Source organism: Cnephaeus nilssonii (genome assembly GCF_951640355.1).
Source record: "Cnephaeus nilssonii genome assembly, chromosome: 5".
In the NCBI taxonomy this organism is placed as follows: Eukaryota; Metazoa; Chordata; class Mammalia; order Chiroptera; family Vespertilionidae; genus Cnephaeus; species Cnephaeus nilssonii.
In genome coordinates, this window is record NC_137076.1 from 40,541,149 (window position 1) to 40,564,822 (window position 23,674).

Below are 23,674 nucleotides of genomic sequence, written 5' to 3' on the forward strand. Positions count from 1 at the left end.
ACATGTGATTCTTTGTCCAAAAAATTAGCATGTTCATAAATGAAGAAATTTTGGATATACTCAATGGAGATTTTCACACCTATATGAGGGATGATTCCATTGATTCAATGGATGATGCCAAAAAGGAAAATTTTCCCGTCGAATTTCTTAATAGTATTACTCTTCCAGGAATGCTGTGTCATAAATTAAAATTGAAAGTAGGTGCAATCATCATGCTACTGAGAAATCTTAATATTAAACTAGAGGCCCAGTGCACAAATTCGTGCACCAGTGGGGTCCCTCAGCCTGGCCTGTGGGATCGGGCTGAAACCGACTCTCCAACATCCCCAAGGGATCCCAGATTGCGAGAGTGTGCAGGCCAAGCCGAGGGACCCCACAGGTGCATGATTGGGGCCGGGGAAGGACGCAGGAGGTTAACCAGCTGGGGAGGGACCGCAGGAGGGCTCCAGGGCGTTTCCGGCCTGTCTCCTCAGTCCCGATAGGCCAGACCCCAGCAGCAAGCTAACCTACTGGTTGGAGCGTCTGCCCCCTGGTGGGCAGTGCACGTCATAGCGAGCAGTTGAGCCTTAGCATATTATGCTTTGATTGGTTGAACAGAAAATCTGGTCAACCGGACATTTAGCATATTAGGCTTTTATTATATAGAATGAGGCCTTTGTAATGGTACTAGGTTTATTATCACAAGATTTCAACCTAACGTAATTGAAGCTAAAGTATTAACAGGACCTGTAGAAGGAGAGGTGGTTCTGATTCCAAGAATTGATTTGTCACACGATATTTGTCCCTGCCTGACACTGGCCTCCCATTTAAATTAATTCAAAGACAGTTTCCCGTGATGCCAGCATTTACGATGACTATTAATAAATCACAAGGACAAACTCTAGACAGAATAGGAATATTCCTACTTTTTTGTACATGCTCAGTTATATGTTGCTTTCTCTCGAATTCGAAGAGCGTGTGACATTAAAGTTGTAAATACTTATCACAAGGGAAATTAGTCAAGCACTCTAAAGTGTTTTTACTCTTAATGTGGTATAAAGGGAGATATTAGAATAAGTTTAATCAACTTATCAGTCATTGTTTTTAATCAATGTTGTTTTTATATCATGCTTTTGTTGTTTTTATATCATGTCTTCGTTATTTCATGTTATTGTTTATTTATTAATCAATTTATATATTATTTTATATATATTTTACAAATTTTCTTTCATCTCTGACACTTCTATTATAGAGAAAAGGCAAATAACGATATTAAAATATTTCTTCTAATTAATTTCCTTTCAATGTGCATGAATATGTGCACCAGGCCACTAGTATAAATATAAATGGTGTGAAAAGTCTATAAATCAAAGCTATAGTACATATAACCAGGATTTTAGCAAAATAATTCTGTGCACCTGTTGTATTAACATATGTCAGTTGGAGGTTCAGACTGACAAATATTAGACATAGTATCTTAGGATGGAAAATAAAACCCAGTTTACTTCTGTAAAGGTTAAAGAAGGAAGTTGATGCAGTGAAGACACATACCGAAGAGATCAGAAATTTTATCTAATTACAGATGGTGGTGTAAGCCTCCAGGACCCCCCAAAAGAGCCTAACAGTAAACCTGTAGTTTCAGGAGACATGACAGCATCATACCCTCTGAAATTTTGTCTACCCTTTTTAAGCCCAGCTTTATTTAAATAGGGCTATAGTAGGCTAGGATACAGCCTTGCCTATATATATTGAGGACACATGCTGCATCCAGACCAGATGTACCTTATTAATCTCAGAGCTATGCAGTGCATACTATGACTGGTAGAGTATAGCACAAGTGCACTACAGAGGCATAAACAACTTTCTCCTTCATTATTCTTAATCTACTCAAGCTACCATGGCTTGGGTGCAGTGTTTTTCTGAATTTGGTAATGTGGAACTAGATTAAAATTTAGCTACCTAGACATATCTGAGAGTCATAATAAAAGGCTCTTAACCAGCTTTAGAGATTATCTAATCCTAGAAAATTCCAGGGATGGAAATTTCAAAATAATCTCCTTTAAGCATCACATAAGGTAAATGAACCTGAGAGCACGTTCATTCATAGCTTTTTGGTGGAACAGATTTTAAGTTTTAATAGCTTAATTTCATTTCTAAAAAAATGTTTATATTTCAGTTAGTAGTTAACAAAACATGTAAAGGAAATTATTATTTGAGGCATAAAAATCAGAAGTGCTTAAACCTACCAGAAGACAGAAAAGGCATTATTGCATGTGTTTTTCAGACCATAACTTGGTTACGGTCCTAAAGAAAGGCTGTAGGAAGCTTGTGTGCTTTAGTAGCCAGAATCCCAATAGGAGCACAGACAAAAACTCCGTCTTGGTTCCTCACCTCCAAAATGTACTGGAGTTGATACTATGCTCTGAGTTCTGTGATTACTGGGTCTGGGTTGTATTTATTTTTGTGTCTCCTATACTTAGCATGGTAATAGGCACAATATATATTAGATGTTCAATAAATGTTATTGATATTTTTATTTGTAGTCTGGACTCAACATGCTTACAGTCTTTAGTAATTGCCAAAGGAAGATAGAGACGTATAATTGGAAAAAATAAAAACAAATAACTGTGCTATTCATTTTTTTCCTAACATAACTATTTTACTTTTTCATAGTGCTGATATTTAAGGAATTCAGGCATTGCTTTTTACTGTATTTTTGAAATTTCACACAAATAAACTTTTTATTCATTTTTGAAATTGCTACTATACTGCTTTAATTTTATTTCAATACTAATTAAGAGAAAGATCTTAGATATATTTTATACAGAGTTCTGAAATACACTTAACTACAGTAGGTCCTCGGGTTACATCGGAGATCCTTTCCTAAGGCGTGACGTAACTCGATTTTTGCTGTAAGTCGGAACCCACCTACATAAGCACCTATGTCACTCACATGGAGCACATACAGAGCAGTAATGAAGTGAAACAGTAAAAAAAATTTAAAAGATAACAATTCCTGACCTTGTGGTAAATAAATAATAAAAAATATAAAGCACGTATGTACATATGTCGAAATGACGGAACTTTTTTTAAAAAATAAATAAATGGGAGATGGCGACATAACCACGAAACGACGTACGTTGAGTCCGATGTAACCCGAGGACTGCCTGTACTTGGAAGCTATTGAGATTCTTCTTTAATTAAGTATAGTATAAAATAATTTTATGTATCTATAAGTAGAATTGATTAAATAAATGTAAGAGTAACCTTGTTAAGATTTGGAATAATAGTATAGATTTTATTTCTACTTAAAACAGTAAAGAATTTGTTCTAGGTAGTAGACACTAATATACATGTAGGTATTTCTTCATTATAGAGGAAGGTTTTATTACATATCAGCCTTTTTTCATATTCTGCAACAAAGAAAAGATTTAGAATAATTTTTAACTTTATGGAATATTTAATGTTCAGAATTTCTGAATTTGCTATTTATCTATATTATCTAGGCAAAGGGGGCAGCTAGCTGTGGAAAGAGCTAAACAAGTAGAAGAGTACCTACAACGAAAATGGGAAGCAAGGCAGAATAAAGCTCGAGCTGAAGGACATATGGTATGATTTTTTTCTCTTGAGGTTTTTGAATATATTAGTATTCAAAGTGAAGGTCTGGAATAAGGTAGGTATAAATGAAAAGAACTGTAATCTTTAACAAACATTTCCTCTAAACATTGGCAGAATGTAAAGTTCTGATGTGTCTTAACTTATTTAACTCCTCTTCTGCTATATCTTTTAAAGTTAGGGTAAAATTCTGTTGTTGATTTGATTAATTGGGAGTAAGTTCATGGCTGTATCTTTCCTTTAAAAATAGCTAAAGTAAGTGTAGCAACCTAGATATTTATAGTGAATAAATTAGTTTTTATATTATTGCTCATTTTATTTCTCCGTATTTGGTTTTAAATACTTTTAAGTAGCAGAGAATGTAAAGAAAAAGGGAAATAAATTTTGGATAAGTATGTGTAATTACACATTTACTCAATAGCAAATTAGAAACAAAAGTGTATTAAAAGTTATGACTTATAGAGGTACACACTGATTATTTCTCTCAGCTCAGCACTCCATGAAGCATCATGCTCACATAGGAAATAGGTCAATTATATGGTAACATATTTTGATTAGACATATCTACTGTAAGTTCATAAGTGGCAACTTTATGAGTTAATGCAGTTATTCCAATTTAGGATTTTTTTTCTTTGAAATATGTCATAGAAAGATAGCTAAGTTTTTTAATGGTTACCCTTTTAACAAACAGTAGTTTATGTTTCTCTAATATCTGAAATTAATCTCTACTTTTATGCTGCTTATAGATAGTAGAAGAGATCCTCCAGCATTTTTCCCTTGCCCCATACCTCCCATGTTAACAGCATCAGGAATTTTAGTTATAGGTTTTAATTTAAAATGTTTTAAAACAGTTATTAGAATTATCAAGATTTACAGATTTTTTTCCTGTAGCATTGTTCCTTACATCCTCCTATTCTTCCTTCAGTTTATTTTTCTTCATGCTGGAGAATGTCTTCTGGTAATCTTTTTCAAGAGAAACTTTGCAAGATTTGTTGGGAAATGTCCTTATTTTGTACTCGTTATTAAATGATAATTTGTAGTGCTGGTCTGCTGGTGAAATTGCTCAGTGTTTGTCTCAACAAATATTTTGCTGTCTTTTTGAAAAAGATTTTTGTTGCATATAGTATTATAGGTTGAAAGTTTTTTTTCTTTCAGTACATTAAAGATATCACTCTACTTATCGTCTGGCATGTCTATTTCTGACCAGAAGTCTGCTATTATTCTTATTTTTTTTCTCTAGATGTAATGTGTTTTTTTTCCTCTGATGGCTTTTAACATTCTCTCTTTATCTCTGGAAGCGATTTAATTATGCTATGCTGTATTTTGATGTACTCTTCATGGTTATTTTGTGGGGCTCATTGAGCGTCTTGGATCTGGGTTTATAATTTTTATCAAAATTTGGAAAAATTGCAGTCATTTCTTCAACAAAATTTTTCTGTTCTCTTTTTCTTTCTAGAATGCTCAGTACCCATATATTAGACTTTGTGATGCTCTCTCAACAGCTATGTTCTGTTCAATTATTTTCACTCTTTTTTCTATGTTTCATTTTGGATAGCTTCTATTACTATATCTTAAAGTGCATTAATTTTCTTCCACTTTGTATAATCTGCTTTGAATCCCATCCAGATATTATATATTTTTTACCTCAGATATTAAATGTTTTATCTCCTAAAGTGTATTTAGTTAATTTTAATACTTTTTATGTCTATCTTTATAATACTTATTCTTTTCTCTACCTTCTTGAACATGTGAAATATAATTGTGATAGCTGTTTTAATGACCTTGTGTACTAATTCTGTTTTGTTTATCATTCCTGAGTCTATACCTGGTAATTTGTGATTGGATACCAGGCATTGTGTATTTTATCTTTCTTTTTTAATATATTGGGGTTTTATTCTGGGATGCAGTTAAGTTACATGGAATAGTTTGAGTCTTGCAAGGCTTGCTCCTAGCTTTGCTAGGCAGGTCCAGAACAGTCTTCAGTCTAGAACTAATTTGGCCCCTTGCTGGGGCAGTACTCTTGAGGACTTAATGCCCTGTGATTGGAGGTCTTTCCACTCTGGCTGTTGGAAGAATTAAACATTCCCAGTCCTAAGTAAACCTGAGATATTGTTGACATTATGCTGTTGTCACTCAGCAAGAAGCTCAGAGGAAATCCCCTACAAATCTCCAGTATTCCTCTCTGTGCAACTCTCAGTTCTTTGGTACACCATCCTGCAGATTTTAGTGATCTTCAACTTTCTCAAGTTCTGACTGCTATTTCCTTAACTCAGGGAAACTGCTAAGCTTTGTTTGGGGCTGTGTGCTGCAGTCTAGAAGATATATAGTCATTTAACCATTGCCACAGGCATGGTATAGCATGACTCCATCAGCTCTTAAAAGTTTCTTCATCTCACCACAAGAAAAAAAATTGCTACTATATGAAATGATGGATATTAACTAAATTTATTGTGGTACTCATTTCTCAGTATATACATATACCCAAAATCATGATGTTGTACACCTTAAACTGATGCAATGTTATATGTCGATTATATCTTAATAAAATTGGGGGGAAGATTTTCCTTTGTCCCTTTACAGTCAGTCTACTACCAGCCATAGGCAAGCACGGATCTGTTTCCTGTACTATAGTTTTGTCTTTTCTGGAATTTTATATAAAATTATCGATCATATGGGCTATAATTTTTTAGGATGATGTTTGTCAGTAGTCTGTTCTTTTTAAATTCTTGAGTCATATTTTATTGTATGCTTATACCACAGTTTTTTAAATTTATACTTCAGTTGATGGACATTTATGTGCTTTCAAAAGAGATGCCTTTAAACTCATTGGAGTAACATGAAAATTACATTCACTCACTTATATTAATAAGTATAATTGACTAGCCTGTCCTCCCTGGGGAGCCCTTTTTACTGAGTTGGTATATCTCTCCTTATTATGTCTAATTTAGCTAGTGAATGGACTATTTATACACTCAAGCTTCTGAGCAGTGCTGGACAAAATTAAAGCTCTAATGATTAATGTCAGATCAGTTTATGATTTATGATTTCTGCCAAGCTGTCAGTCCTACTCAACAATCATTTTATAGCTTCATGGTCAACAGCCTCTCCTATTGCCCACAGTGGGAATTTTCCTCAATGATTTTGTCCTTCATCCTTCTCTATGAAAATAATTATTTTACTTTACAGAGAAAATTAAGCTTAAGAGTCTCACATTTCCTCAGATATTCTGCCTCCATACTTATAAATTTATCCATCATGGTATCCAATCTTTCTTTGTTTTCTCTAGTCTCAGAGAAGACTATAACTTCCTCTATTCAACAGTAATCTTTCCCACTCCATTCAATTTTATGATTATAGTACTGATATTGTAAACATTGATCATATATTAGGTGCTTACTGTGTGACAGGCATAGTTATAGTTCTATGTTCTTTTAATCTATAATGATTGGTTGAGGTGAGTTTTTTTGTAGTTAGTCTATGTGCGGATTTTTTAAATCCTTTCTAATAATTCCTGCCTTAAAAAAAATGTTTATATATTTATTGATTTTAGAGAGGAAGGGAGAAAGAGAGAGAAAGAAACATCAGTGTGAGATCGGCTGCCTCCTGCACGCTCTCAACTGGGGACTAAACCCACAACCTGGGAAATTGCCCCTGCCCGGAATCGAGCCAGCAACCTTTTGATGCATGGGACAATGCTCAACCAACTGAGCCACACAGGCCAGGACAATTTCTTTTAATTGGTGTCTTTAATGTAATTATATCATGTTATTACATTTAATGACATCAAATATAATTATTGATTTATTTAGATTTAGGTATGATATTTTATTGTTTGTTTTCTCTTCCCTCTGTTTTTGTTTCTCTTTCTAAAATCTTGCTGACTTTAGACATTTTGAATACTTCTTGTTATTTAATTTCATTTAATCTTTGTGATTTTGGCTATAACTTTCTTTTATATATCTTTTAGTGGTTGATAACAGGATTAACCTTTTGCACTCGGATGTTGAGTGTGACTCGACACGGTTAGCATTAGAATAAAGGAATCGAGAAAAAAGCAAGCTAGTGCAAAGGGTTAAGAAACAGACTTCAGCCCTAACCAGTTTGGCTCGGTGGATAGAGCATCGGCCTGTGGACTGAAAGGTCCCAGGTTCAATTCCGGTCAAGGGCATATACCTTGGTTGCGGGCATATCCCCAGTGAGGGGTGTGCAGGAGGCAGCTGATCGATGTTTCTCTCTCATCGATGTTTCTAGCTCTCTATCCCTCTCCCTTCCTCTCTGTAAAAAATCAATAAAACATATTTTTTTTAAAAAGAAACAGACTTCACTTTTCACAATAAACAATAGTTTACTACTTCAATTAGAATGTAGAAATCTTTCTATCATATAGGTCCCTTTACTTTCTTCCCTTTAAACTTTTTTTGCCATAGTTGTTTTTTATATTACAAATACATTTACATACAATTTAAATCTCCATCAGGCCATGTTATAATTTTTGCTTATAACTTCAAACATATAAAAAACTCAAGAAAACAGGAATACTTTGGAATACGTACCAAATATTTACTATTTCTTTTGGTATTCCTTCATTCCTAATTTTCCAAGTTTCCTTCTTATATCATTTTCTTCCATCTGAAGAAATTTTATTATTTTAGAACAGGTGTACTGGCTATAAATCCTCTTAGTTTTATTTTTAAACAAGAAGTTTAAACATCTTTATTTCTAAACAGTATTTTTGCTGGATGTAGTATTTTGGGTTAACAGTTTATTTCATTTTTCTCTTTAAAAATGTTACTTTATAGTTTTTGATGAGACTATTCAAATTATTTTTCTCTAGGTAATGTCTTATTTGTCTCTAGATGCTCCAAGATTTTTTTCTTTGTCTTTAGTTTTCAGCAGTGTGATTAAGTTGTCTCTGGGTTTGGATTTCTTTAGGTTTATTCTGTTGGTGGTTTGTTAAGTTTCTTGAACTTGTAGGTCTTTGCCTTATGCCATTTAAAAAAATATATATATTATTGATGTTTTTTACAGAGAGAAAGAGAGAGGGATAGAGAGCCAGAAACATCGATGAGAGAGAAACATCAATCAGCTGCCTCCTGCACACCTCCCACTGGGGATGTGCCCGCAACCAAGATACATGCCCTTGACTGGAATCGAACCCGGGACCCTTCAGTCCGCAGGCTGATGCTCTATCCACTGAGCCACACTGGTTAGGGCCTTATACCATTTTGAACCATTATTTCTTCAGCTATTTTTCAACACTGTACTCTTTCTCTTCTCTGGTTCTCTGATGACATGAACTTGTTCCACAGGTTTGTGAAACTCTGCTCATTTCTTTTCTCTCGGTTATCCAGTTTAGATAATTTCTGTTCTCTTTTCTGGTTCATTACTTTTTCCCTTTTTATACTCATTTTACTTTATTTAATCCATTTAGTGAGTGTTTTGTTTTGGTAATTGTATTTTTATTTTGTGTTTCTATCTGTTTTCTTTTTCTGTCTTCTCTTTGTTTTCTAATACCTTCTATTTTAATCTTTTTTTTAACCACTGCTTATTGCTGTTCAAGCACTTTTATAATAGTTTCTTTTAGATAATTTTACCATCTGTGTCATCTAATTATGTTTATTGTATATTCCCAAGGAAGTTGAGATTTTTGTGGTTCCTCGTATGCTGATTAATTTTGGATTGTGTCCTGGACATTTGGAATATTATACTATTAGACTCTGGGTTTTGTTTAAATTTTATGGAGATTATAGATTATATTTGTTTTAGCAGGCAATTGGCTTGTAGGCTCAGGCTGCAAGTTCCTGACCCTTCTTCTGTGTACTGTGGTTCTACTTACACTTCCTTTCTCATAGCTTTACAATGTCCTTCAGATCCTTCCCATGTGTGCACTGCCCAGTGAGGTCTGTCTGGGATCTGGGTAGAAGTCTGTTTCTTTGCTCCATGCTCAAAGTCTTTGGTATGCAGAACACGATTATATCCACATACACACAGGTAATAGGTGAGCCTGGGACTTTATAAATAACTTATGGGGTCATTTTTCTGATGCCATAGACTTGATGCTTTCCTATTCTCTGGGGCTTCACTTTTCATTATTCTAGATATAAGACTCATATATCTAGGATTTTACCACTTCTGGGACCAAGTGGAGGGAGGAACGGGGAGGGAGAAAAGAAGAACGGAGGCGGCACAGGTTTTGACTCTGCCTTCTTGGAGCTTTAGTGTCCCAGGAGACCTTGTCTTTCCTGAGTTTTAGTTCCTATAAGCTCCTGTTGCTGTCTCAGCTCTCACCACAGCAGTGAGCTTTCCTGGGGGCTGTGACACAAGAGAAAGGGAAAAAAGAAGAGAAAAAGAAAAAAGGGGGAGATTTCCTACCTGCTCCCTGAGTTTTCACTGAGAGTCCCTCCTACTCCTTAACCCAGAACAAGAAGGTTTCTCTCATCTCTGTCATTACCAGAGTGCTCAGTTTCAGGAGTTCCAAGTTAGGTTTAGGTAGAAGATAACTGTGTTTTTTAAAGAGTGGTACACTCATCACATGTTTGCTAACACGGTACTTTGAGTTCTGGTGTTCTCTAATTTTCCTGCTGATTTTTCTTTAGAGAGTACTCTGATTTTATGGAGATTTCTGTAGATTTTATAGTTACATTCAGTGGGAAATAAGGGTGGCATGTGCTTATTTCATCTTACCTGAACCATCTTACCGGGTACCTCATCCTTACTATTTCCAAAACTAAATTCATGTCATTGTCTTCAAACCCACTGGCCTTCATGTGTTACCCATACTGCTGTAGAGAATCACCATCAAAAGATGGCTTGATGTTGAAGTTTCTGGTTTGAGTTACTGGGAATTCAAGACATCTTTTGGTATCTCCTCTCTGTCACTGTCCCACCCAAATCATATCCAGTCAGTAATGAAATCCCGTGTTTTCTACTTTCTGGATGTCTTACATCCATCTCCTCCTTTCTGTTTTTATTATTTCTGCTGTAGTTGAGATAATTATCTCTTGCTAGTTCTTTCATCTCTTTACTTCTAATCTTGATTTAGTCTAACACATCTATTACTTGAGCTGCCAAAGTGATCTTTCTAAAGCAAAATTGAACACATTGCTCATGTGCTTAGAGTTATTTAGTGGTTCTTCATTGCTTTGAGAGTAAATTAAAACCTCTCCAGCTTAGCACAAAGCTTTCATCCTTTGGCTTTCTCACTGCTCTTGATTTCCCTCTCTCTGTTACCTTCTTTATCCCTTAAACTTTAGCAATATCAGACTATTGCAGTTCCCTGATACTGCCACTTGTAGTTTTTACCTGAAGTCTATCTCCCTTATCTTCTTGGAGAGATAGTTCATGGTACCTTTCTCTTGCCTCTTTGGGGAAAAGGAAACAAGTTTTCAGTACCATTGAATTAGTTCTCTGCTGTGGACAAGATGATCATTAACCATAGAATTGGAATAGAATAATTACTATTAATATGCTCAGCATGTAAACAATTGATTCTATGCAACAAGAATGTATTACACATCTAGCCCTGGTTGGTGTGGCTCAGTGGATAGAATATCGGCCTGCACACCAAAGGGCCTCACGTTTGATTCCTGGTCAAGGGCATGTACCTCAGGTGCAGGTTTAATCCCAGGCCTCAGTCCGGGCAGTGTGAGAGGCAACCAATCCATGTGTCTCTCTTACATAGATGTTTCTCTCTCTCTCTCTCTCTCTCTCTCTCTCTCTCCACACACACACACACACACACACACACACACACACACACACACTCACCTCTCCTCATCTCCTTCTCTCCCTTTCTCCTCTCTCCTCGTTCCTCTCTCCATTCTCTCTCTCCCCCCTTGCCCTCTTCTACTCTCTAAAAAAAATCAATGGGAAAAATATCCTCCGGTGAGGATTAACAAAAAATAAGTTAAAAATTTTTTAAAAATAATTTATTACACATCTATATTGCGTGAGGTATTACTAGGTACTTAGGATAAAAATAAGTAAGGCATGACCCCCTTTCAAGAGTTTATCAGCACTAATTAATTAGAGAGGAGAGAGTAAGAGGAGTATGGTAGACAACTCATGGAGTACCTATTTGAAAACATAATCAGAAATCCATGGGAACAGTCATTCAGAGTGATATACCTAATTCACTCAACCCTGTCATAAGACCCTCCTTAGCCCAGCTTTGTTGATATTGGGAAAAGAACATTTAAAGTAAATCCAGCTAAAATAGAGATTCACATTTTGTAGTAAAGAGTAAAAAAATAATTAGGTATTTGCCTTGAAAATATAATCTAAAAATACTTTGTCTTATATTTATCAGAATTTTGGTTATATTTGCAAATCTGTATTTGGAAAATAATTAATTTGGGGAGGATTATAATTTTTCTGACATGATTGTGTCATGAATACTATATGTATTTTTACCAAATTCAAGTTCTGGCTATAAGGCATATTATTTATTTACATATGATTAAAAGAGGAAAAATGTTGCCCATTTAACTTGATATAGTGCTTTTTATCACTTAACTTTTTTATTTTATACTTTTTGAAATACTTCTTTTAGAGTTCTTTTTTATTATATCATTCTTGTGCATCCACAAAAAGGAAAATATGAATGAGATAAATTGATAAAGATATTCATTCCTAAATCTGCTTTACATTTATAATTTGACTTTTCAGTCCTTTCTTTATTACATTAGAGTCATTGATGTTCATATTTTCTCAAATAATATTAGCTTACATGCCACCAAATGCATTGATATTTTAACCTTTCTTTTTTTTTAAAAAATATATTTTATTGATTTTTCACAGAGAGAAAGGTAGAGGGATAGAGAGCTAGAAACGTCGATGAGAGAGATACATCGACCAGCTGCCTCCTGCACACCCCCTACTGGGGATGTGCCCGCAACCAATGTACATGCCCTTGACCGGAATCGAACCTGGGACCTTTCAGTCCGCAGACCGACGCTCTATCCACTGAGCCAAACCGGTTTCGGCTGATATTTTAACCTTTCTTAAAAGAGTATTCTAATTTTGTCCCTGGGATTTTTCTTTCAAGGAGTCAGCACCAGTCTGCATGTTTTAATGCTAACACTTTGGCTCTTATTAGCAGGAATCAATGGAAGGCTTTTAACAACTGCTGGGACTTATATTTCCTCTTGAAGAAGCCTTCAATTTTTTAAAAATTGAAACTTTGAGGGATTATGGTTGCTCAGTTATTATACAAAAAAAAAACAGAAAAAACTAACAAAATTTATAAATTACTCAGGCAGTGACATATGTGTTGTAACTCCTGCCTGGCCAATAGTTCATAAGATTATAACATACTAGAGGCCCAGAGCATGAAATTTGTGCACTAGTAGGATCCCTAGCAGCTGCTGGCTGCCGGCCTGGGCCTCCCTTCCCCCAGCCACCTGCCTCACTGGCTGGGTCAGGGGTGGTTGGCCCCGCCCCCTGGTCGAACTCTTGGTTGAACTCCTGGTTAAACTCCTGGTTGAGGGGACAGTTTGCATATTAGGATTTTATTATATAGGATTATAATATGTCATTGAAATAATGATAAGATGCACCCATGTGAAAAATAATTCATATTGATGAAAGATGGTATATCCTTCACTTCTTGTTTTTTAGGTTTTACTTTTATAACATTGTAAAAGGGAGCCATTTTTTAAAAAGTGGCTGAGCCTTTGTCAGTTTTCCAAAAATCTTTTCTTAATTTTTAATACACAAACTATTTTCAAAGACTAATATCATAATTCTTTGTATTTTCTTTCTGTCATATTTGTAGATGATTTTGCATGTAATCTGAACAATTTTCCAATATCAATGTCTTTATTTTCTGAAATCCTTCATCTTTGGCAAGATTAGCATTTTACTTTGTCAGTCAGTTTGTATTAGGTATGCATTATATTGTCAGATATTTACAACACCCAACACTCAGGGAGAGATTGACCAATAGAGACCTTGATGTGTTGAATATAACTACACACTGGTGTTAAGTAGGGTTGGAGTAATATGTGGGGACTAATTTTATACTGGTCATTAATGCAAATTTTTGGGTTACGACAACTTTTGTTTCTCAATTCAACATTATAACTGCTAAATGTCTTTGTATAATAACTGTACCTATAACACACTACAGTGATGGATATCCTATATAATAAAAGCCTAATATGCTAAGTGTCTGGTCATCCAGTCATCTATTCAACCAGTCAAAGCTTAATATGCTAATGATATACTAAGGCAGCTCAACCACTCTATGACGTGCACTGACCACCAGGGGGCAGATGCTCCAACTGGTAGGTTAGCTTGCTGCTGGGGTCCAGCAGATCGGGACTGAGTGAGATGGGCCGGACATGCCCTGGAGCCCTCCCGTGGTCCCTCCCTGGCTGGCCAACCTCCCGCATCCCTCCCTGGCCCTGATCGTGCACCTGTGTGGTCCCTCAGCCTGGCCTGTGCCCTCTCCCAATCCAGGACCCCTCAGGGGATGTCGGAGAGCCAGTTTTGGCCCGATCCTGCAGGCCAGGCTGAGGGACCCCACTGGTGCACGTGTGCACCAGGCCTCTAGTTTAAAATAATAACCCTGATTCTTCAAGAAAAATATGTCAACATCAGTAATTTAAGGCAGCACATAATATTTTTCCATTGATACATATCAGTACTCATATTTGTAAAGAGGTTATGTCTTAAACCTAATGTGTGTTTTCTAATACTTTTAAAAATCACATTATAAATAAACAAACCTAAATAGTTATGATTAAGTTCTGGATCTTAAAGATTAATCCTCTAGAATTAGAAAACTGCTACAGTGAAATTATTTGATCAGTACATTTTATTAACGGCTTTGGGAAATCCTAGTAAATCATAATATTGGTTCTGTGGCAAATGACGTCAAAGTCCCTGACCTATGAATAAATATTTGAAACTTATATAATTTTTAGGTTGAATTGCAATTTAAAAAAACCATGGATTTTAAGTTATTTTATATACTTGTGTAAGAATTGAAAAATTTCCATGTTTGGATAACTGAAATTTAAAAACTATATAGGTTAGAGGAACTCTAAAAAGAAAGACTTCAATGCTTCATTCCATTTCACTGCTAAATATGATACCATGGTACGAATATAACATAATTTGTTCATTCATTCATCCACTTTAGTACATCTGGGTAGTTTTAAGTTTTTGGCTATAAGAGTAAACTTGCCAAGAACACTTGAATACAGGTTTCTAAATGAATATAAATTTTCCTTTCTCTGTGACATATACTCAAGAGCGAACTGCAAGGAAATAATACTGAGTAAAAACAGTCAATCTCAAAAAGATATATACTGTATGATTCCATATATATATGTACATATATGTAATTTGTGAAATATAGAGTTGGAGAACAGATTAATAGTTGATGGGTGTTAGGGATAGGAGGAGTGAATATGGCTATGAAGTGTTACAGAGATGGTACCTTCTCTGTAACAGGGAAGGAAAGATGGCGACCGGCAGGAAGGTAGGGAGGGAGAGAGTGTGAGAGAGTGAGGAACCCATAGAGGAGAGTATAAACATATGTGGTGTGTGTGTGTATGAGCTAGGGTCAGTTAGATTCTGCAGGTCTTCCAAGGGGCTGCCAAACCGGGCAGTCTTAGACAGCGGAGCCCCGCGCACAAAGTGGACACTTCTTGGCGGCTGGTGCGGACGCGGAGACCACGCCATCTTGTGAAACAGAGCTGCCTGAGACTAGGATCCTGGCTTCAGACACAAACCAGGACCCTGCAGCCACTGGAGACAGAGAACTGCTATCACAGCTCCAGACCAACAGACAACAAGAATCCAGACTTCCCGGCAGCAGATTTCCCTGAGTCAAAGAGCCTATCCCCCTTCCCGTAGGCTCGCGGATAGCGCCATAGTAACTGATAGACCCGCCCCTCGCCCAAGCTGCAGAGCGCCCACGGACATACTCCCCTTCAGGGAATTTAGCGCGTAGGACAAAGCTCCCCTTTGGGGAATCTGAGAGCGTGCACGGAGGACTCCCATTCGGGGAATTTGGCATGCGGGACACAGCCCCCCTTCGGGGAATCTGAGAGCGCTCACGTAGGGCTCCACTTCGGGGAATTTGGTGTGTGGGACACAGCTCCCCTTCAGGGAATCAGAGAGCGTGCACGGAGGGCTCTCCTTCGGGGAATTTGGCATGCGGGACGCAGCTCCCCTTCGGGGAATCTGAGAGCTTGGCGCAAGGAGGCAGCTCCCCTTCAGGAATTCGAGAGTGTGCGAAGCCCTAGCCGGTTTGGCTCAGTAGAGAAAGCACACACAGGATGCAGCTCCACTTCAGGGAATTTGGCACGCTGGACATAGCTGCCTGGGATCTCTGACTCACAGTGCATTCACTCTAAGAGCCAGTGACTCCAATTGTTGGTGCATGCACACACAGGACCCTGATTCTCAACGAGAAGCCGCACGAGGCAACAGAGACTCTCACACTCGATTCTTGGTGCAGACACAGGGAGACTCTGACTCCTGGCACGTGCTAAGGAACTCATTTTCAGCACATACCAACAGTGTGGTGCAGACAGGGCCCCTGATTCTAAGTGTGCACACGAGACCACACAGAACACCGGGGACACTGACCCTGGGCAAGCCTGGTTCCCACCAACCAATGGCAGCCACATGTCCTAGTGTCAGAACACTTCAGTGAAACTCGGGTGGTGCAAAGTTCCCACAGCACACGGCCCAGGTCCATGCAAATTGAAGCTTGAGCTTTCTGGTGATAGTCAGAATGGGGAGACGAAACAATTCACAGAGGAAAGAAAATGAGGAGTCGCCAAGAAAGGAAATTAGTGAAACTGAAGCATGCAACATGACCGAAAAAGAGTTCAGAGTAATGGTCGTGGAATTTATACATTGGATGGATGAGAAAATCAACAACATATGCAAGAATCAGGAAGAAATGAAAAGTGACATAGCTATCATCAAAAACATCATGGAAAGTTTCAACAGTAGACTAGAAGAAGCAGAGGACCGAATTAGTGAGTTAGAAGATCAGGTACAGAAACAAGTTCAATCTGAACAGCAATTGGAGAAAAAATTCAAAAGCAGGAGGAGAGCCTAAGGGAGCTTCGGGACAACATAAAATGAAGTAACATGCATAATAGGGCTGCCAGAAGGACAAGAAGAGCAGCAAGGATTAGAAAATCTATTTGAAGAAATAATGACAGAAAACTTCCCGGATATGGGGAAGAAAAAAGTTACACAAGTACAGAGAGTCCCAAGCAGGATCAACCCCAAAAGACCCACACCAAGACACGTCATAATTTCAATGCCAAATATAAATGACAAAGAGAGAATCTTAAAGGCGGCAAGAGAGAGACAGAGAGTTACCTACAAAGGAACACCCATCAGATTGTCAAATGATTACTCAACAGAAACACAACAAGCTAGAAGTGAATGGAAGGAGGTATACAAAGTGTTGCAAAGCAAAGGACTGAATCCAAGAATACTATATCCAGCAAGACTATCAATCAAAATTGAAGGGGAAATCAGGAGCTTCGCAGACAAAAAAAGACTCAGGGAGTTTATCACCACCAAACCAGCAATGCAAGAATTGCTAAAGGGAATACTGTAAAAAGAAGAGATAAACAGGTAAGAAGGAATACAGACACAAAAATAGATATGACTGCAAACAAATACCTTTCAGTAATAACTTTAAATGTAAACGGACTAAATGCTCCAATCAAAAGACATCGAGTGGCTGAATGGATAAAAAAACATGACCCATATATATGCTGTCTACAAGAGACCCACCTCAGAACAAGAGACTCACACAGATTGAAAGTGAAGGGATGGAAAAATATCTTTCAGGCAAATGGAAATGAAAAAAAAGCTGGGGTAGCAATACTTATATCTGACAAAATAGACCTCAAAGTAAATGCCATAACAAGAGATAAGGAAGGCCACTTTATAATACTAAAGGGAGCAATCCAACAAGAAGAAATAATTCTGGTAAACATATGCTTACCCAATGTAGGAGCACCCAAATACATTAAAAAAAAAACAACAAAAAACTCCTGGAGGATATCAAGGGAGAGATTAATAGCAATACAATCATAGTAGGAGACTTCAATACCCCACTATCACCATTGGACAAATCCTCTAAACAAAAAATCAGCAAAGAAACATCAATCCTAAATGACTCACTAGACCAGATGGAATTAATTGACATCTTCAGAACATTTCACCCCAAAGCCACAGAATATACATTCTTCTCAAGTGCACATGGGTCATTTTCAAAGATAGACCATATGCTAGGACATAGGCAAAGTCTCTTAAAATTCAAGAAGATAGAAATTATATCAAGCATCTTCTCAGATCACAGTGGCATAAAACTGGAAATCAACTACAATAAATACAATCCAAAGAAATCAAACACATGGAGACTAAACAGCATGCTATTAAACAAGGACTGGGTCACCAGAGAGATCAAGGAAGAAATAAAAAACATCATGGCAACAAATGACAATGAAAAAACAACAATCCAAAATCTATGGGACACAGCGAAAGCAGTCTTGAGAAGGAAGTTCATAGCTCTACAAGCCTACAGCAAAAAACAAGAAACAATGGTAATAAACTACCTATCCCTACAACTCAAAGAGTTAGAAAAAGAGCAGCAAAAAAAAGCCCAGTGTAAGCAGAAGGAAGGAAATAATAAAGATCAGAGCGGAGATAAACGACATAGAGACCAAAGAAACAATACAAAAGATCAACAAAACCAAGAGCTGGTTCTTTGAAAGGATAAATAAAATTGATGAACCTCTAGCCAGGCTCACCAAGAAGCAAAGAGAGAGGACTCAAATAAACAAAATTAGAAATGAAAGAGGTGAAATAACAACAGACCCCGCCGAAATACAAAGGATTGTTACAAAATACTACGAACAACTCTATTCCAACAAACTGGACAAACTGGAGGAAATGGACATATTTGTAGACAAATACAACCTTCCAAAACTCAATCAGGAAGAATCTAAACAGCTCAATAGGCCAGTAACTATGGAAGAAATTGAAGAAGTCATCAAAAAACTTCTGGCAAACAAAAGCCCGGGGCCTGATGGCTTCACAGGAGAGTTTTACCAAACATTCAAGGAAGAACTAAAACCTATCCTCCTCAGACTTTTCCAAAAAATTCAAGAGGAAAGAACACTTCCAAACTCCTTCTATGAAGCCAGCATCACCCTAATACCAAAACTAGATAAAGACAACACAATGAAAGAAAATTACAGGCCAATATTCCTCATGAACATAGATGCCAAAATCCTCAATAAAATTCTAGCAAATCGGCTCCAGCAGTACATTAGAAAGATCATACACCTTGACTAAGTAGGATTTATCCCAGGAATGCAAGGATGGTACAATATCCGCAAATCAATAAATGTAATACATCACATAAACAAATTGAAAGATAAAAATCACATAGTCATATCAATTGATTCAGAAAAAGCATTTGGCAAAATCCAACACCCTTTCTTGATAAAAACTCTCAACAAGGTGGAAATAGAAGGCTCATACCTCAATATAATAAAAGCTGTATATGATAAAACCACAGCCAACATCATACTCAATGGACAAAAACTAAAACCATTTCCCCTAAGAACAGGAACAAGACAGGGATGCCCACTCTCACCACTCCTGTTTGACATAGTACTGGAAGTATTAGCCATTGCAATTAGACAAGAAGAAGAAATAAAAGGCATCTAAATTGGAAAAGAACAAGTAAAGCTGTCTTTATTTGCAGATGACATGATATTGTACATAAAAAATCCAAAAGACTCCATCAAAAAACTAATAGACATAATAAATGAATTCGGCAATGTAGCAGGATACAAAATTAACACCAAGAAATCTATGGCCGTTCTATACACCAATAGTGAACATACAGAAAGAGAGACTAAAAAGGCAATCCCATTTACCATCACACCAAAAAAATTAAGATACCTAGGAATAAACTTAACTAAGGAGGTAAAAGACCTATACGCCGAAAACTACAGGACACTGAAAAAAGAGATAGAGGAAGATGTAAACAGATGGAAGAACATACCATGTTCATGGATTGGTAGAATCAACATTATTAAAATGTCCATACTACCCAAAGCAATCTATAGATTCAATGCACTCCCCATTAAAATACCAATGGCATATTTCACAGACCTCGAAAGAACTCTCCAAAAATTCATCTGGAATAAAAAAAGACCCCGAGTCCCGGGTCCGGGTGAGGCCACGTGCCCCTGGGTCCGGGCGAGGCCGTGCACCCCTGGGTCCGGGTGAGGCTGAATCCTGGGTCTGGGCGAGGCCGCGGGCCCCTGGATCCGGGTGAGCCCTGGGCCCCGGGTCTGGGCGAGGCCGCGGGCCCCTGGATCCGGGTGAGCCCTGGGCCCCGGGTCGGGGCGAGGCCGCGGGCCCCTGGATCCGGGTGAGCCCTGGGCCCCGGGTCGGGGCGAGGCCGCGGGCCCCTGGAGCCGGGTGAGCCCTGGGCCCCGGGTCGGGGCGAGGCCGCGGGCCCCTGGAGCCGGGTGAGCCCTGGGCCCCGGGTCGGGGCGAGGCCGCGGGCCCCTGGAGCCGGGTGAGCCCTGGGCCCCGGGTCGGGGCGAGGCCGCGGGCCCCTGGAGCCGGGTGAGCCCTGGGCCCCGGGTCGGGGCGAGGCCGCGGGCCCCTGGAGCCGGGTGAGCCCTGGGCCCCGGGTCGGGGCGAGGCCGCGGGCCCCTGGAGCCGGGTGAGCCCTGGGCCCCGGGTCGGGGCGAGGCCGCGGGCCCCTGGAGCCGGGTGAGCCCTGGGCCCCGGGTCCGGGCGAGGCCGCGGGCCCCTGGAGCCGGGTGAGCCCTGGGCCCCGGGTCCGGGCGAGGCCGCGGGCCCCTGGAGCCGGGTGAGCCCTGGGCCCCGGGTCCGGGCGAGGCCGCGGGCCCCTGGAGCCGGGTGAGCCCTGGGCCCCGGGTCCGGGCGAGGCCGCGGGCCCCTGGAGCCGGGTGAGCCCTGGGCCCCGGGTCCGGGCGAGGCCGCGGGCCCCTGGAGCCGGGTGAGCCCTGGGCCCCGGGTCCGGGCGAGGCCGCGGGCCCCTGGAGCCGGGTGAGCCCTGGGCCCCGGGTCCGGGCGAGGCCGCGGGCCCCTGGAGCCGGGTGAGCCCTGGGCCCCGGGTCCGGGCGAGGCCGCGGGCCCCTGGAGCCGGGTGAGCCCTGGGCCCCGGGTCCGGGCGAGGCCGCGGGCCCCTGGAGCCGGGTGAGCCCTGGGCCCCGGGTCCGGGCGAGGCCGCGGGCCCCTGGAGCCGGGTGAGCCCTGGGCCCCGGGTCCGGGCGAGGCCGCGGGCCCCTGGAGCCGGGTGAGCCCTGGGCCCCGGGTCCGGGCGAGGCCGCGGGCCCCTGGAGCCGGGTGAGCCCTGGGCCCCGGGTCCGGGCGAGGCCGCGGGCCCCTGGAGCCGGGTGAGCCCTGGGCCCCGGGTCCGGGCGAGGCCGCGGGCCCCTGGAGCCGGGTGAGCCCTGGGCCCCGGGTCCGGGCGAGGCCGCGGGCCCCTGGAGCCGGGTGAGCCCTGGGCCCCGGGTCCGGGCGAGGCCGCGGGCCCCTGGAGCCGGGTGAGCCCTGGGCCCCGGGTCCGGGCGAGGCCGCGGGCCCCTGGAGCCGGGTGAGCCTGGCCCCGGGTCCGGGCGAGGCCGCGGGCACCTGGATCCGGGTGAAGCAGTGCCCCTGGGTCCAGCTGAGACCAAACCAGAGGGAGTCGGACCTGCATTACCACCATTTGTCCACCATCCAGAGCTGAGGGGTCAGTGCCGACATGTACTCATAGGGAACCGGTGGACATTGATATTGGGTCTCAAAAGAACTGTTGGTCCAGAAAGAAACTCACTACAGACTGATTCATTTGCCTGTCAGCATAACTATTATTGCTCGTCGCACATTCAATTCTTATAAGTATATCTATAGTGACACATGATTTCGCTCATCTAGGGGAAATGATGAACAACATAGACTGATGAACAAGAACAGAACCAGAAACAAGGAGGCATCGATCGGACTATCGGGCCTCAGAGGGAGGATAGGGGAGGGTGGGGGGAGGGGGGAGAGATCAACCAAAGGTCTTGTGTGCATGCATATGAGCCTAACCAATGCTTAAGTTCAACAGAGGGTTGGGGCATCCAAGGGGAGGGGTGTGGGATGGGAATGGGGGGATGAGGACAAATATGTGACACCTTAATCAATAAAGAAATTTAAAAAAAAAAAAAAAAAAAAAAAAAAGACCCCGAATAGCCATAGCAATCCTGAGAAAGAAGAATAAAGTAGGAGGGATCTCAATACCAGATTTCAAGCTGTATTACAAAGCCACTGTTCTCAAAACAGCCTGGTACTGGCACAAGAACAGACATATAGATAAATGGAATAGAATAGAGAATCCAGATATTGACCCAAACCACTATGGTCAATTAATATTTGACAAAGGAGGCATGAACATACAATGGAATCAAGACAGTCTCTTCAATAAATGGTGTTGGGAAAATTGGACAGATACATGCAAAAAAATGAAACTAGATCACCAACTTACACCATACACAAAAATAAACTCAAAATGGATACAGGACTTAAACATAAGATGGGAAACCATAAAAATACTAGAGGAATCCACAGGCAGCAAAATCTCAGACATATGCCAAAAGAACTTCTTCACTGATACTGCCCCTAAGGCAATGGAAGCCAAAGAGAAAATAAACAAATGGGACTACATCAAAATAAAAAGCTTTTTTACAGCAAAAGAAACTACCAACAAAACAACAAGAAAGCCCACTGCATGGGAGAATATATTTGCAAATGGTATCACTGATAAAGGATTAATCTCCAACATCTACAGGAAGCTTATACAACTTAATAAAAGGAAGATAAATGATCCAATAAAAAAAAAATGGGCAACGGACCTAAATAGAATCTTTTCAAAAGAAGACAGAAGGAAGGCCAAGAGACACATGAAAACATGCTCAACGTCACTAATTATCCGAGAGATGCAAATCAAAATGACAATGCAGTACCATCTCACACCTGTCAGAATGGCTATCATCAACAAATCAACAAACGATATTGCTGACAAGGATGCAGAGAAAAAGGAACACTAGTGCACTGCTGGTGGGAATGCAGACTGGTGCAGCCACTGTGGAGAACAGTATGGAGTTTCCTCAAAAAACTGAAAATGGAACTCCCATTTGACCCAGTAATCCCACTCCTGGGAATATATCCTAAGAAACTAGAAACACCAATAAGAAAGGATATATGCACCCCTATGTTCATAGCAGCACAATTTACACTAGCTAAGATCTGGAAACAGCCTAGGTGCCCATCAGCAGATGACTGGATCAGAAAACTATGGTATATCTACACAATGGAATATTATGCTACCGTAAAAAAGAAGGAATTCTTACCATTTGCAGCAACCTGGATGGAATTGGAGAACATTATGCTGAGTGAAATAAGCCAGTCAATACCACCTGATCTCACTCATTCATGTATAATAAAGAACATTATAAACTATGGAACAAAAATATAGATACAGAGGCAGTAAAGCATCAAACAGACTGTCAAATTATAGCAGGAAGGTTAGGGAGAGGTGGGGAAGATAAGAGATTAACCGAAGGACTTGTATGCATCCATATAAGCATAACCAATGGACGCAAAACTCTGGGGGTTGAGGGCATGTATGGGAGTGGGGTGGGGGTGGGGCAATGGTAGGATATGTACACATATAATACCTTAATAAAAAAAAAGAAAAAAAAAAGAAATGGTATACAATTAAGTATCTTGATTTTGGTGGTTATACAAAGCTATACATGTAATAAAATTACATTGATGTAGTGACACAAATGTGTTCATGTATAACTGTTGAAATCAAGCTCTATGGTTTGTACCAGAGCCAGTTTTCTAGTTTTGATAATTTTCTATAGTTATGCAAGACGATAAAATTGGGAGAAGCTGGATAAAAGATGTACAGAACATCCCTGTACTTTTCACCTTTAATATTTCAAACTAAAATGTTAAAAAGATTGCTTCAAAATAACTCAGATGTGTTTTACTTGTATTTTTCAAATAC

General features: G+C 40.0%; 1 protein-coding gene across 9 annotated transcripts in view; it reads left to right on the forward strand.

Annotated features, from left to right (window-relative positions):
* NEK1 (NIMA related kinase 1) overlaps nucleotides 1–23,674 on the forward strand; it is a 152,674-nt gene that overhangs the window by 70,173 nt on the left and 58,827 nt on the right. For all 9 annotated transcript variants that reach the window (XM_079772093.1, XM_079772092.1, XM_079772091.1 and 6 more), the window contains one exon: nucleotides 3,486–3,588. In XM_079772093.1, the coding sequence (XP_079628219.1) occupies nucleotides 3,486–3,588 (103 nt within the window). The remainder of the gene's footprint in view (nucleotides 1–3,485; nucleotides 3,589–23,674) is intronic.